Source organism: Sipha flava, unplaced genomic scaffold (assembly GCF_003268045.1).
Source record: "Sipha flava isolate LNK unplaced genomic scaffold, YSA_version1 202_pilon_pilon, whole genome shotgun sequence".
Taxonomy (NCBI): Eukaryota; Metazoa; Arthropoda; class Insecta; order Hemiptera; family Aphididae; genus Sipha; species Sipha flava.
The window spans coordinates 181,126-197,466 of NW_020272797.1; the positions used below are offsets into that span (position 1 = coordinate 181,126).

Below are 16,341 nucleotides of genomic sequence, written 5' to 3' on the forward strand. Positions count from 1 at the left end.
TGTAATAATTATTAAATACCAATACATGTTGTTTTTATTTGATATTTGTTTAAATAATAATAAATAATAAATAATTAAAATTATTAAAAGATAAATTGATTTTAAAGTATTAAATTTAAAAACATAAAATATCAACACAACTTACAACAGCCCGGATAGCTCAGTCGGTAGAGCATTAGGCTTTTAACCTAAGGGTCCAGGGTTCAAGTCCCTGTCCGGGCGAAATTTTTTTAAAACTATTTATTATTTTATTTATAAAATTGTATGTAATCCAAAAAGATTTTTCAATATATATTAATTAAGTGAAAGAATAATTGATATTTGAAATTATTATACTAGATGTTTCTAAAATTATTGATTACGTAAGTTTATAAAGCTATTTTACTGAATTCTCATCCAAATTGGTGTCTCATCACATTTTTTTATTCTTGCGATCCAGGCATGAAAAATGCAAAACAAGCTTAAAAAAGATGTTAAACATCGATTATATGAAAATTATGCAAACATTTTTTAATTATATATATCAGTGGCGTATATAGGGGGGTGTCTAGTGGCTACAGCCCCCCCCCCCCCCCGAAATGTTTTAAAAACTTAATAATTATTTTAAACGTATGTTATATTTTAATGGTGCTTTATGCTTATATTTAAAAATTACGTCCAACGTTAAATCGTTTTGGGACATTCTATAAATGAAATGTAGATACTTACCTACTGTGTCTTGTTAGTAATTTTTAGATACCTAGTAGTGGTAATTGAACTCTGTCCATAGTAGCCCTTCCCAAAAATATTTTCTATATACGCCACTGATATATATTATAGTTAATAACCTCATTAATCTGGATTGCCGTTTAATAAATAATGTAATGCCGACAATACACATTCACCTATTATGTTTTGATCAGAGTTAAGGTGAGACGAATAAGTACGAGTGCATCTAGTACATTCTTGGCTTACAAGAACTCATATATTTTATATTTCATATTCCAGTTTTGATTTCTTAACGAACATGGACGCTGAAGAGGTTATCGCTTTATATTTGCGTATTTTAGATAATTATAATTACATAAACAAATGCGTAATATAAATTCATAGTATTATATAAATTATTATTGTAATTTATATTACAATATTTATATGTACATATACATATTGTATGTACAATACAATATGCATATGTATTGTATTGTATAAGATGTACAGTAAAACCTGTCTTATGCGAACCCTTGATAAGACGGAATCCTGTTCTGTGCGGAAATTTTTTATGGTACCGGCAGATTTCTATAGTTAAACATAGGATTAAACCCTTGATAAAACGGAACCTGTTTAACGTGAAACGGAAAGCTATTTTTTGGTCCCGTAAATCATAAAAACCTTTAACAAACGGAAAAACACATCATAAAATGAACAAAAATATTTTTGATGTCCACATTTATTTTGCTACTAAACAATTATTAAGGTCAGCGATGAATACGTATTGATAGATAACTAAATTTTATCTTGATTCTATAAATTAGCGCTTATTATTGTCACCGTAGTGGCGTAGTCGAAGTTCACCTGTCGTTTCGTATCGTCGTACCTACTTGTTCTCACAATGTCTAAAATTTGTTTAAGTTTAAATGAAAAAATAAAAGTAATCGAAGAAAGTGAAAAAGGAAATAGTTTTAAATCATTAATGAATACTTTTAAATGCGGGAAAACGCAAATTTATAACATAATTAAAAACAAAATTAAAATTAGAGAAGATTGGTTAAAAGGTAAGTTCATATGAAATAATTAAATTATTAATTACATTTTATTTAAGTCATATTCATTAATCTTATTAGGAAATGGGAAAAGCAACCAAATGGGAAAAGTAACCAATTGAAAACATACAAGGAAGCACTTATTTACATCAAGAGTTTGGAACAATTTTCAATGAATAAATGTGATAGTGAGTTATTGGAAACGATATCGTGGGCAAAAATAAAAGTTGAAAAAAGCATTGCTACAGAAAAAACCAGACAAAAAACATTACACGAGTTTTGGAATTAATAATTGTATTATAACGGACCTACTTTTTTTTATTATATTACATATATTATTTTATTAATACCTATTTTATTTTATTATATTATATTATTTTATTAGTACCTACTAAATGTTTTTAAAATTTTAATTTATCATTATTTTGAAATATTTAATTAATATACTTGTTATTATAATTATTTACTAAAAATTAAAATTTATTGTAGCCTATGATATTTATTAATTTTTAATATTTTTATTTTTATTATTGACCGGAAAATGTTACAACTTTAATCGTGCAGTATATCGTAACTGTATAGTACGGAATTTTCCGTTATATTCAGTTATAAGGAAACCTGCCTAAAACGGACATTTTTATAGGTCCTGTACAATTCCCCATATGACAGGATTTACTGTATTGTACAATATGTAATATGTGTAACCAGAAAAATATTTTATTTTTTTTTTTTTGATTAAATTTTAAATTTTTCTACTAATTAAGTACCTACCAACTTTTTGTTTTAATAAATTCATTAAACATAAGTTAAAACATAAAATTTGTTACTGTTTAATTTATTGAAACTGTAAAAATTGTTTGATGATCACATGATATAACATTATACCTATAATGATTGTATAACTTACAAAATAAGAGAAACATTTCGGGGGGGGGGGGGTATAGTTTGTTAACCTCCCCCATGGCTACGCCACAGCTCCCATGTGTATCTTTTTTTATAAATTATTGATAACACTTTACTTTTTTTAAGTATTCAAAATTTGTGTGAGTCAGACACGTTCAGTGGTGCTCACAGGTTTTCCATGAACTAGTGCAATTATAATTATAGTCCCTCCCACAAGTCCATATCTGGGGGGGTCCAGGGCGTCTGCCCCCCAAATGTAATGTTTATGGATTTTCCGAAAGATTTTCTGAAAAATAAAATCTAAACGATATTTAAAAATAGTTGAAAAAAATTAGGGTTAGATATGGTAATTAGAAAAACAGTAAATAAGCAATTTTTAAAAAATCGTCGAAAAAAGGAAAAAAAACTTTCAATTTTCATAATTGAACGTGTTATAACATAACATACACTTCCTTAACTCTATGCTATATTTTATGTCAAACCATAAAAATAAGCAAGTGCTTTAAGTCCCGAGCCTTGATAATAACTGATAAATCAACTGTAATCCGTCGTATAAATCAGTGCTTCTCAACCTTTTTCAAACTGCGTCCCCTAAGAAGTAAAATGTTTTTCAACGCCCCCCCCCCCCCCATGACTCAATTAAAATTAAAATAGTATACATTAAATGTTTATAATACAAATAATTAAATAATATATATATATATATATAATGGTAAAATTTATGTTTAAATATAATTTAAATGTTTCGAAATGTATTGATAAGTTAGATGGTTGTACTTGGTGATTCAAAGCCAATTTTTTTAAGTTTGGTTCAAAGTTTATGAGATGAAGGCGTAAATCTCCTCTTTTAACGATGTCAAGTCGATTTCTTTTTTTCGTTATTAGATAATAACGCACTGCCTCTGGTATATGTAGCTTATATTTTATAATCACGAATTTATTTTAGAAATCGATAAACGGGAAACAATTACAGATAAATCTTTGTGCGTTGCTTCGAACAGAAAAAAATTTCACCGCCCCCTTATCGCTCACCGTTGGGGCGATATCGCCCTCGTTGAGAAGCACTGATATAAATCCACAGATTTTTCAGAACATCTGGAACTACTAGAGGAATTGATCCTCAATATAAAAATCAACGGATTTCCTCCATTGACTATTTACAGATGATACGATTCACGAAAATAAGAGGACTTACATTCTTACGTTATTGAGCACAACTGAAGACTTAGTTCAATGGACTAAATCCGTTAAGGATCTAACCGTCATTAAATATTCTCTTGTATGGGCATCTAATATATTTGTGTGGTTATTATTTTAGTTTAAGTTTAGTTGAATTGTACTAACTTCACTATACATGATTGTGGAAATACTTATAATTTAAATTAACAAAATTAAATTCTAACCAACATTTTATCGCGTCATCCAGGTCATCTTTGTTCCCAATGTTTAATAATATTTGAAATAAATAACGTTGCAGTACTCTTGCTATAATCGAGCTTAGGAATTTATAAATTTTAGATTTTTTAGTTTTTTGCTGACGGTTAACTTATGTTACTTTGTAAGGTGTAAGAGCTAGATTTTAAATAGTTGGCGGTGTAATAATGGGCGTATTGGATCAGAAAAGAAATTTTGATTTATCACTTACTGGCACACTGTTTACTGCTGATTGGTCAATCATCCAATCGTCATGACTTATTTCGTGGATTGTCACGAGAAAAATTCGACGCAACCTCACTATAATAATCAAGATTTTTTTATATTGTGTTTTTGAATTTTTTTATTCTATTCGTTAATTAAATTTTTTACTAATCGTTTTAAATGATGTCTTATAAAACATCGTCACTGATGTCTAGTTAAAATGTATTTTTATTAGTTGTTATTTTAATATTTATATATTTGGTTAATAAAAGTACGTTATCGTGATCTTTTGTTTCCCGGACTAGTTTTTTTGTTTCATTCTATTACTGATAGCAAAAATGGGTACTGGTGACGAAGAATACGATTATTTATTTAAAGGTAAAAGTTATTGTTTTAAATGTATGGAAAAATTAAAGTAACTCATTGGTAAATAAAATAATAATGTTATCAAATTGTATATGATTTACATAATAAGAATAACATCGTACTTTATTTTACTCTGGGTGCCACTCTCTTATATATACCTACTTATAATGTTAGTTAGGTTTTGATTGTTGATGTACTTAATATCTAGCTTAATAAAAAATAAACTGAATATTAAATTATTAAATTTGTCTTAGAGTAAATTAATGGTATCTAACAGTTTTCTAACATTTATGGTTCATGTTTTATATTTATCTAGATCTTTTAATTGATTTCAGATGTAAAAATCTAAATTAACTACTAATTAAAAATTTGAAAAATATTTGCATAAACAATTAAGATAATTTATCACTTCAATATTATTTAATCAGAAAAAATATAAATAAATAATTACTTTTTATTGGACAGTTTAACTTGACAAAAAACATTATTTGCTTATAGATAACTTTTATTAATTTGTATTTATTAAAATTTAATTTTAATTTGGTTTAAGAATATTTTATTAAATTAAATTAATTTAAATTTATACATTCAGAGATTAACTTTTATTAATTTTTAACTAACGGAAATAGTTAAATTATAGCTTTTAGAATGTATCTAAAAATAGAAGTGTATAATAATAATGAATTTACAATTACAGATAAAGTAACACTTACTTTTATTAGCGACTTATTTATTCGATTTATTTATACATTAATAATAATAACTTTACCTAAAATATAATTTAATATAAAGAGATTAAATCTCAAGGCTATATATTTGTATATCTTACAATTGATATACAATGGTTTTTACGTACATTTTCATAGAGAAAATTTATATCTTTGAATTATTCAATAATAGGTATTATATCTAAATTTCATTAAATCTTAATGGTTAAATAATATTTTAAATAAGGTATCTTATAATAAGATGTTTTGATTTTTACTAGATCCTTGGGATTATTAATTTCTCAAAATTGATAAGGTCATATTTAAAATAATATTTTTCATTGAAATTAGTGTTCAATTATCTATTAATTTATATATTTATTTGTTACTCGGTTCATTTTATTTAATTCTCTATCTGAAATAATCTTCTCTATAATGTTGTTATTTACAATTAGACTTACATGTTTATTTATTAAAATTAATATACATTTTTCTTTTGACTATTTTTGGCATAGTTGTATTGTTGTAGTAGGTTATAAATTTCTATAGTTTTAATTCTGCTCCACTTATACTTAATAAATATGAATAGTCAAGATAAATTAATTTATGATTTATTTTGATTATTATTTTAATTTTAACATATACATAAATAAAATTAATTTTTAAACTTAAGTCTATACTTTTACAGAAATTATTCATCTTTTTTAAATTTGTATTTATTATATTCTTGAAAAATATTAATTTTCAAAAATCTATTTAATCAAACTATCAAGTTACATTTTTTTTTTTTTAATAATTATTTATTCTTATTAAAATATATATATATATATATATATATTTTTTTTAATTATTAAACATTGTGGTATAGTTTAGTGATATTAAGTGCAAACCAAACTATACTGAATAGATATTTCTTTAAGTACTTAATTTGATATTTTTATAAATATTTATAATTTTTTTCAAATAGGTACTGGATATACATTTGATTTCAAATTATTATTCATTGAAGCTAAATTAAAAAAATACCTTATAGTAGTTTGACCTTTTAATATATTCTGGGTTTATTGGCTTCAATAAACATATTGAATGCTTGTTGGACCAATTGATTTATATTATTTTCTCAGTAATATAGTGCGGGAGCCACAAATACTTGTGTTCTGATGGGAACAAATTATATAGTTTCTTTTATATTTTGTATTCAGCATCTGACAAGAGAAAATTTTAAATCAATGTGGAAGTGTAAAACTCCTTAATATTACATTTATAACTTATGTTTATAATTTTACTATTAGATTTAGGTACATCAATTTAATAACTAGATTGAACATTACTTTTAAACCTGTATATACACTATATATATACAGTAGAACTTCGATTATCTGGTTTAATGGTAGGCAGGAATCATATGGATAAATGAAAACCATGTTTTATTGATATTATTCAATGCATTTTAATTATAGTTTTTTATTTATTATTACATTATATTTAACCTAAGTTATACAAATACATATTGTTCCGTTTTAAAATTTTCAAGGCTTGATATTTGAAATAATGGCTATCTCCCAATATGCGGTCTACCTCCGTTTTGTGTGCTACGTAACTATAAATATGAGTATAGTATGTGGTCTACCAATGTTATGTGTTCTACCTATAGCTGGGAATCTCCAGTCATTATTATTTACTATTACTATTATTAACTATTATTTACTCAAAATCGTTAAAAAAATGTGAGGTACTTATGAAGACCTCTTAGAGAGGTACTTAGCTGAGTATTAGTGGTGAGGATTAAATAAAACTGATAATATTTTTGATGCTTTCCTTAGGGATATGAAATTATGTTTTGTGGATCCTTAATAAATAAAAAAATTTTTTTATTTATACTTTTAATATTATTACGGTAGACCATGTCCATTTTGGTAGACCGTATATTGGGAGATAGCCGAAATAATTACTTTGTATTTTGAGGTTTGAATTCTTGAATTCATGACATAATTGAGTCATTATTTTCCTGCTCACAAAAATTCAGGAGGATATGAATTACTTCTATACATTTTTTTTATAATATATTCCACACATTGTTTATTAAATTAATATTATTTATCATCATATTTAATTTGTGTAAAACATAATACGCACCTTTAGGTTTTAGTACACAAAAAAATTTCAAGAAAATGAGTACAGTTATTCACGAACATGAATAATCAAAACTTGGTTAATCTTTAACTGACTATTCTACTGTAATTTTAAGTTTTAGAAGATTAAACAATTTTTAGTACCATAACAATGATTTTGAAAATCATAAAACTTGAAAATGTTTAATTTATATTTTATGTTTACATTAGGTTCATTTTAATAATATGGTTTTTTCTAAAATTTTACTAAAGAGTTAAGCATTAAATTAAATGACTTTTTTATATTTTTAAAAAATATTGTTAAGTCTATTTACCTATACTTAGTTGAACTTATTACGTTAATTATATGTCATTGTTTTTTATTGAACACTTTTCCTTTTTTAAATATAAATGAAAATATAACTAAAATAAATTATAAAAAATTATCTTAATTTGGTAATAATATTACTTTATCACATAAGTGTTTTTATTTTGTCATTTTGTAGTTGTTCTTATTGGTGATTCTGGTGTTGGCAAAAGTAACCTGTTAGCAAGATTTACACGCAATGAATTTAATCTAGAATCAAAATCTACTATCGGAGTAGAATTTGCTACAAGAAGCATTAAGGTACTATTTTATCAATTTATATTATATATAAGTTTATAATATAGTACCTCTCAGTAACTATTACAGTTTAAATAATATTTATTAATTTTTAATTTTAAGTATTCATGTTGAAAAATAGCATCAACATTTTTTTTATCATAAATACAATGAAACCTCCCTTAACGGACACCTCTAAATAGCGGACAACTATGAATAGTGGACTTTTTTATGGGAACGGGGACATTTTCACTACTTTCATTTAAGAAAACCTCTAAATAACGGACACTTTTATGACAATTTAATTTTAATTTTTACAATTTTTATTGTAAATATAGACTAATCGTTGAATGCCAATTTAATCTAATTTTACTACTATGTATTATAAATTATTATACAATTATAGTTTATCTTATCTGTCCATCAATTCATCGCATCAATAAAACATTTTTCAAGATGATATTTGAAAGAAAAAATTGAGATTCTTGAATTTCAAGCATCTAATACAAATATGGGTGTTTGTGCGATTGCAGACAAGTTTAGTGATAGTAAAACACAAATCACGGATATCATAGATAATAAAAATACGCTTTACATATAATTTATAATGTATACAAATATCATTATTATAAATATTATATGCACAAATATAAATAATAAATATTGTACATGTGTAATTATTAATTTCTCTGAGTTATTTCCAAGAATTTACCCCTCCCCCCTCACAATAGTCGACACCTCTAAATAACGGACAAAATTATGGCGACCAAGAGTGTCCAGTATTTAGAGGTTTCACTGTATTCCCAAAAAATAACTCACTACTTTTTATCTAACACTTACAAATTATTTAACCAAAAGTGATATTTTTTATCCAATCTATCAACATAGGTGTGTTCAACAATTGATTAAATAATTGATTTAATTGACTTACGAATTTTGCGTTTCTGTTGTATTATAGTGTTGGTGTGCCCAAAAATAACTAACTTTTTAAAAATATTTCTGGTTAAAAAAATACTGAGGTTATTAACAATAAATAATATTCTTTATGAATGACTTAATGAATTATTAATTGATGATTAGAATTTAGAACTAGTAATATTTTCATATTGATTTTGAGTAGTCTTGAATTTACCTATATATAATATCAATATTTCCATGTAAATATATTTTATTACATATTTATGTATCTAAATACATCTTTTTTTATAATTATAATTAATTTTTATATTTTAGTCATTTATATTATGCTTATTTAGTAATATGATTTATTTACTGTAGTATAGAGCGTTAAATACCATCATATTTTATATATTTTACAGAATATGGTATTAAAATGATCCACAATTCAATATTATTATTAAACTAAACTATAATAAATAGCATAATTATTTAGTTTTTTTAATACTTAAAATATAAGGACAATGCAATAATATTAAATTAACTTATTTATTTTAGACTGCTTTATGTATTTTCTTCTCTGCTAAAATTGTTTTGTTTATTTTATTTGAATACAAAGTATCTCTATATTGCAAGAATTAGTATATTATTTGTAAAATAATTATTATATTTATAGGTAAATAAGAAAATAATAAAAGCCCAAATTTGGGACACTGCAGGACAAGAACGATACAGAGCTATAACATCAGCGTAAATATTGATTGTTTTTTATTTAATATCTAATTAGTTGAATAATTTAGTTTAATTTGTCTCAAGTTATTATCGAGGAGCAGTTGGTGCACTATTGGTTTATGATATTGCCAAACAGCTAACTTATCAAAATGTAGAACGGTGGTTGAGTGAACTTCGTGATCATGCTGATCAAAACATAGTCATTATGTTAGTGGGTAACAAGTCAGATTTGCGTCACTTAAGAGTTGTGCCATCAGATGAAGCTAGAGCATTTGCTGAAGCTAATAACTTGTCGTTTATAGAAACTTCTGCTCTTGATTCAACCAATGTTGAAACTGCATTTGAAAACATTTTAACAGGTATATAAAACATTTTTTCCAATTTTATTCAGAACAAGACTGAAATTATTGAATTATTGTTAGCACAGTTTTATTACAATTTAAATCCTAGTTTTAGTTAAAATAAATAAAATGTAGAAAACATGAACTTTTAGAAATATATTTAAACATACATAGTTATTAAATGCTTATCTCAGACAAGCTTATATACTTGGTCATTGTAACTGTCAAAATGTACATGTGTAATTTTATACATATGCATATCATATACAAATTAAATTGTTAAAGCAACTCTACTTATTTTACTGATAAATAATAATAACCAAATTTAATCATTTTAATTATTAAAAGTGAAAACATTAAATGAATACATAAATAAATATAAACAATTATTATGGCTAACTTAACCAACTATCCTTTTATTCTATCAATTTTTTGATTAAAAATTAAACATAAAATAACTTATCTGAGCTTATCTTTTTTCCTAATATTTCATATGGTTTATTTTGTATTATACTTTCTCAAATTATTGATATATATATATACTTATGCATAACATAGAAAGTGGAAAGAATATTTTCTGGTCAGACAAAATTTATGTTTAATATATGTAATGCTCTTAATTTTTCTTACATAATAGACAAAATATCTTCTGTGATTAAAACTTTGTATATTATATTTAATGACTATTGTTTTTAATTATTTATTATTTTTTATGATTTCCTCCTCGTAAAATTAATATTTAAATTACATGTTTGTAGATTGACTGTAACAATTCAGTTAAATTTTTAGTTAAATTTTGTTATATACCGCTTCATATGAAGGAATTATTAAGTATATTTGTTTTAATTGAAAAAAATAAAATAAATAAAATATAAATTTTTTTTATTTGGTAAAATGATTTTAGTTTCAAATAAGTATTTACTATTCTGCCTATTTTTATTGCATGTTTATTGCACGTGTTAAAAATCTTTTATTTAATACATAAGAGGTGGTATTTTTATTAGATAACAAATTTTCAACAATACATTTTTATTTAGATTTTTTAGTGGCATTTAAGCAAAATATATATAAAGTATAAAAAAGAAAAGTATAAACATCTGTGTAAATTTTTTTTATCTAAAACTCATTATTTAGTTTTACACACATCTCCAATAATGAGAAAATATTTTTTTTGTTTTGAACTAAGAATAATAATTTTCAAAATTGTATTAATATATATATAGTATATTAATTATATATAATTACATACATAAAAATGTTTTTCATTTAATTTTTAAGTTGGAAGTACAGTATGTTATTTAATTTCATTCATCGTATATTGAATATTATTTTATTTCTTTATTATCAATAATTTTATTATTATTTTTATTCTTTATTACTATTCTTTAGTCTAGAATTAAATTGCTATTGAATGATGTTTTAGTTATGTGATTATTATTTTGGTACTGAGTAGTTATGTTTTTTTTCGTTTGGTTTTTCATCACTATTTAGAAATCTATAACATTGTGTCTCAAAAGCAAATGAGAGACCCACCTGAGGGTGACACGATACGGCCCACAAACATTGAGCCAATTGATGTCAAACCTACAGTCAACTCTGATAATGTCAGGAAACAATGCTGCCAATCATCATAAATCAGGTTTGTTTTGCAGGTTGCTGATGAAAATATGTATGTGTTTTTAGTTGGTCTCATTATGACTTGTTAAATGTTTTATTGTATATTTTCATGTAATAAATTAATCCAATATTCTATTTTATTTGTCAAATAGAAATCCATCGCAAAGTATCAGCCCGTCAAATGGATAGTATGGATGGGGACGAAATTGATAAAGTGTGTATGAAGCCAATCAGGATAGACGCAACTACTGCAAATACAAATGATTCGGCTGCATTCCAAATCAAACAGTTTTGCTGCAATGCGTCAGCTTGAGTATCAAAATTTAAGTCCACTTTTAAGTTTTATAAGTGTTGTCCCTTTTTCCATATTTTATTTTAATATTATTTTGCAGAGCAGGTTTTTAATTTAAGTTAAATTACAATTTTCTTACTTGCTTCTCATTTTGGGGCTCTTATCTCTTTATTATTTAAAAAAATACAAATTTTACTTATAATTCTATATATGTTTAATATTTTCTAATCTTTATTTATATTATTTTGTGTTTTTTTTCAAACTATAATATATTACAATATTCAGATTATATAGTTTAGGTTCCATTATTGTTATGGTATTATTGGCATAATTTGAATTGAAACATTGCATCAACATTTTTAGTAGTACATACATTAAATTTTTTAACAGTTTCACCTATTTTACTTAATTTTATTTTACCCTCAAAGAATAATTATTAAAACATTTTTCATTTCAAATATTCACCCTAGAATTTTTATCAGAATTTCTATTTCAAGTATTTATTATTTTATTTGGTTTATTAACCTGCAAAATGTAATCAGTTTTATTATTTTATTGTATTGTATATAACATTTTTAAAATAAAAATTGATTAATATTAAATCATATTTTTAGTTTAAAAATAGAACAAGTTTATTTAGGCAATAAACAATATTATTGTATTAACAACTGTCTGTGTACATTTAATTTATAATCCAAGAACTCTATATTAATTAAACATTTTTGAAATTCATCTTAGTATTTATTCTACATTTTACCTCATGGTCTCATGTGGATTTTTTTATTTCTTTTATTATATTAGAGTAAATATGGTGTCCCCACAAAATGACTTTTTTTAAAATGGTTTAGTTATGAAACTATTATTCATTTTAATATAAAATAGTAAATAATTATAGGTATCCTATTGAAATCCATGTTATTGGTTATAGTATTAAAGTGTACTCATAGTTGATGCTTGTATTGTTTTATCCTTAAATAATAAAAGGTATATAGAATATATTGAAAAAAGGTTAGATTTGAAATAGGTTATATATTTTAACAAAAAAATTTTCCAACCAAATTTTTAATTTTTATTAAATAAGCCAATTAAATTATATATGGTACCAGTGGAGTAGCTAGGATTTTCTGAAGGGGGGTGTTGATTATAATTATTAAATATTATATATAATACGTACGAACTATAACTTTTATTTTAATTAATTAATATGTATACATAATGTCTGTAATAGAGATGTAATGTATATTCGAATTCGGATAGCTTTACCATAAATTATTCGAATATTTGACTATTCGAATATCAGTATTCAATGCTACAATATCTATTATTAAACGTTTTGTGTTGCACGAAAACGTAAACGAATAATTTTCGTCACGTACTATTGCAATCGCGATAATGTTAACCTGTATATATGTAATTAGTATTGTGCATTATTTTATATTTCATATTGTATTATCGATTTACCTATATTCCTATAATAATGTAATATATGATACGGCTCAAGGGGGGTGTCATATCTACCAAACACCCCCCTTGTATACGCCACTGTATGGTACCATAGATAATTAAATATTATTGAGCTTGTTATTTATTTAGTCTGAATCATAATCACATTATAAGAAAATACAATATCAAATATTTAAAGTTTTTAAAATTAAGAACTTTAAAGTCATATATAAATGATTGGATATAACCCATTAAGAACAATCAAAATGTGTGGTGGGTATTGCCACACCTCTTATCTTTATTCAATTTATTTTTAACAAAACTTAAAATATAATCTTTGTTTATATATTGGTATAAAATAAAAGCAATTATTATTATTTTTTAATCCTTTAATCTCCTAGAAAGCAAAACGACCATTGAATAAGTTTAATCTTACAACTATTTATTTAGAGTGTTATTAATTATTGTTATTATTAAATACATATTATACAATTCTAAACTTTAACCCAACTTCCAACTCCATAATTATAATCTATAGTGTATATCAAAGAAGGTTAACTATAATTACAAGAGTCAATTTTTTAGAAAATTAATATCTAGCGGGCCAGAGCATAAAAAAAAAGTTATTCAAAATATGAATTTTAATTAGCATTTATATACACGAAAAATAATAAATTCAACACACACGAAAGCACGACAGATTATACGAAGAAATTGCTATAGTTAAATAGTTCCGTGCAAACAGCTATGGTTGAAATCTATGCGTAAACAATGGTGATTCAAAATCTCTAAATGCCTAATATTTTTTTTTTGATATTTTAATTATATAACTATTTTGTATCTTACATAATGCAAATTTATTAAAAATATTCATATCTATGTAAAAAGTTGACGGAAAATAATAAATTATTAATTTTCAATATTTATATAATTATTACTATTTATATATTTTTAAGATCCATTGAGTAACAAGTAAAACTTGATTCAAAATTCTAAAACTTCATCAGAATGGTTTTTATGGTAAATAAAAACTGATGGTAAAGTAAGAAATGTAAAAAAAAATGGCACCCTCGTGTACATACATATGACCATAGATAATAAATGAGTTTATTATCTATGCATATGACATTTAGATATTTAATGATGTTTAATACCAGATAACTATTATATAGATAAGAAAGTATTGACGATAAACGATTAAGAGGCTACACACAAAATATTGAAACCAAAAACAACGTTCATGGGAACACGTTTTATCAGAGCTATAACCACTCTAGGGATTCAAAATGTTTACACAATATAAAAGACAGCTATTTCTGTAGCATAATTTTTTTATTTTTTTATTAAAATAATTAGGAAAAAAGTTATTAAAGTTCAAATATGCATGATATTATATGTTTTTAAAAAAACTTATAAAACGACATTGAGTCAAAATATGATAAAAATAAAAACACTACATAACAGATACAATTCTCCCCAATAAATGGTGAAAATTTCATGAATTTATAATGAATGTAGCCAATGTATTTTAAGTTCGCGTAAAACAGTTTACCATAATAATCGTCATTGATTTGAGCTCTGTTCCCGTTGCTAGCGTTCGTTGGGTGAACTAAAACCCCAACTCGACTGCTGAAACAACTGGTACGGCGATGACGACGCGTCGTCGTTATCGGTGGACAGTGAAATTATATAAATAATAATTATTGCAATTCGAAGAAACAACCAGAACCAGAAATAAGATTATTGATTATCATCAATTGATTATACATATTATTCACACTATTTTATGCCGTCCATTATTTTTTTTGTTTTTCTGATATTCACAAAATATGAAATCACACATAATTCATATATTCCAGAAAATTATAATAAATAATAATATACTTTATACATCAATACTAATTTTTTATTTTTTTTTTAAATACTATACCTACAAGGCAGTAGTTAACTCATATTTTACCGAAGCAAAATTAATAATATGTCAATGTTATCTAAAAATTGGACTAATTGGTTTTCTATTGAAATAATAGTCCAATGCTTAAAAATTTTTACAAGTTATAATCTGCTAACACTACGTGTACAGGTTTCAACACTTATAAGAAAACATAAAAAAAATTGTATTGCTATTGCAATGTATGAACACGCCTTATGAAACCCACGTTTAGTAATAAAATTGTGTATTTTAAAATTTAAAGCGTTAGATAATTTCTTAGCACTTGAAATTACTTTAATTTTGAAACTTTCTATTTGTGATTATAGTTCAAAGGTATCCAAGTCTCAGTGGAGTGCTTATGGTGGGGGGATCAGGGTGTCATATCTCTCCATTGGATTTTTTTGTAATGGTATATTATCTGCACGAAAAAAAAGTAGTCTGTAACAAGTCAAAAATGAATATCTCCCGCTTTTCAAAAAAACTGAGTACGCCACTGCCAAGTCTTGTTAATATTTTAAAACCAAATCGGCAGCACATGAGTTCAATACGGACGATAAGACGGTGTATACACTTTACGTCTTACCATTGATTATAGAATAGATACTATATATAGACATATATATTCTATAATCAAATGTCATACTAAGATTTATGAAGAGTTTAGCTAGTTATCATATTAAATCTATAAAAATTATTTTTTCACTTTCTAAAAATAAACTTTGCTACCCCAAAATATGGATTCTAGTGACGCCCATGATATGTACCTACATATATTGTAAATGTGTTAAAAATATGTTGGCTACACGGAAGTATGGCAGATACTTTGAAATTTTAAAAATTAAAAATATATTGTGTGTAATTAGTTTTATTTTATAATAAAAAGTAATTTTCATAATGATGAACAAAATTATAAAATAATTTACATGGGAGTTTTTGATATGAAACATATATGATTCGCCAGTTGATCGTTACGACTATACCTATATTCATATTATTTATTTTACGTTTATTTAAT

At 24.6% G+C, this 16,341-nt stretch overlaps 1 protein-coding gene and 1 non-coding gene across 3 annotated transcripts; both read left to right on the top strand.

The window, feature by feature from the left end:
- The first annotated feature begins 149 nt into the window (after nucleotides 1-149).
- On the top strand, nucleotides 150-222 carry Trnak-uuu. Its single transcript has one exon. It is a non-coding gene; the product is annotated as a tRNA-Lys (tRNA).
- Nucleotides 223-4,398: 4,176 nt separating this feature from the next.
- LOC112682370 (ras-related protein Rab-11A) lies at nucleotides 4,399-12,157 on the top strand. 2 transcript variants are annotated; one of them, XM_025552946.1, is made up of 6 exons: nucleotides 4,405-4,661; nucleotides 7,974-8,095; nucleotides 9,645-9,718; nucleotides 9,785-10,059; nucleotides 11,533-11,680; nucleotides 11,811-11,901. In XM_025552946.1, exons 1-5 carry the CDS (start codon nucleotides 4,622-4,624, stop codon nucleotides 11,673-11,675), a joined length of 654 nt encoding a protein of 217 aa, XP_025408731.1. In that variant the 5' UTR covers nucleotides 4,405-4,621; the 3' UTR covers nucleotides 11,676-11,680; nucleotides 11,811-11,901. The 2 variants fall into 2 exon arrangements, with proteins under 2 accessions (XP_025408730.1, XP_025408731.1); XM_025552945.1 differs by lacking the exon at nucleotides 11,533-11,680 and having other exon boundaries at nucleotides 4,399-4,661; nucleotides 11,811-12,157.
- The last annotated feature ends 4,184 nt before the right edge of the window (nucleotides 12,158-16,341 follow it).

Excerpts from the sequence above, each read along its gene's own strand:
- LOC112682370 (XM_025552945.1), top strand. The coding sequence starts at position 4,622 with ATGGGTACTGGTGACGAAGAATACGATTATTTATTTAAAG. Across the intron at positions 4,662-7,973 it reads ATACGATTATTTATTTAAAG|TTGTTCTTATTGGTGATTCT; the intron begins GTAAAAGTTATT and ends GTCATTTTGTAG. Across the intron at positions 10,060-11,810 it reads ATTTGAAAACATTTTAACAG|AAATCCATCGCAAAGTATCA; the intron begins GTATATAAAACA and ends TTTGTCAAATAG.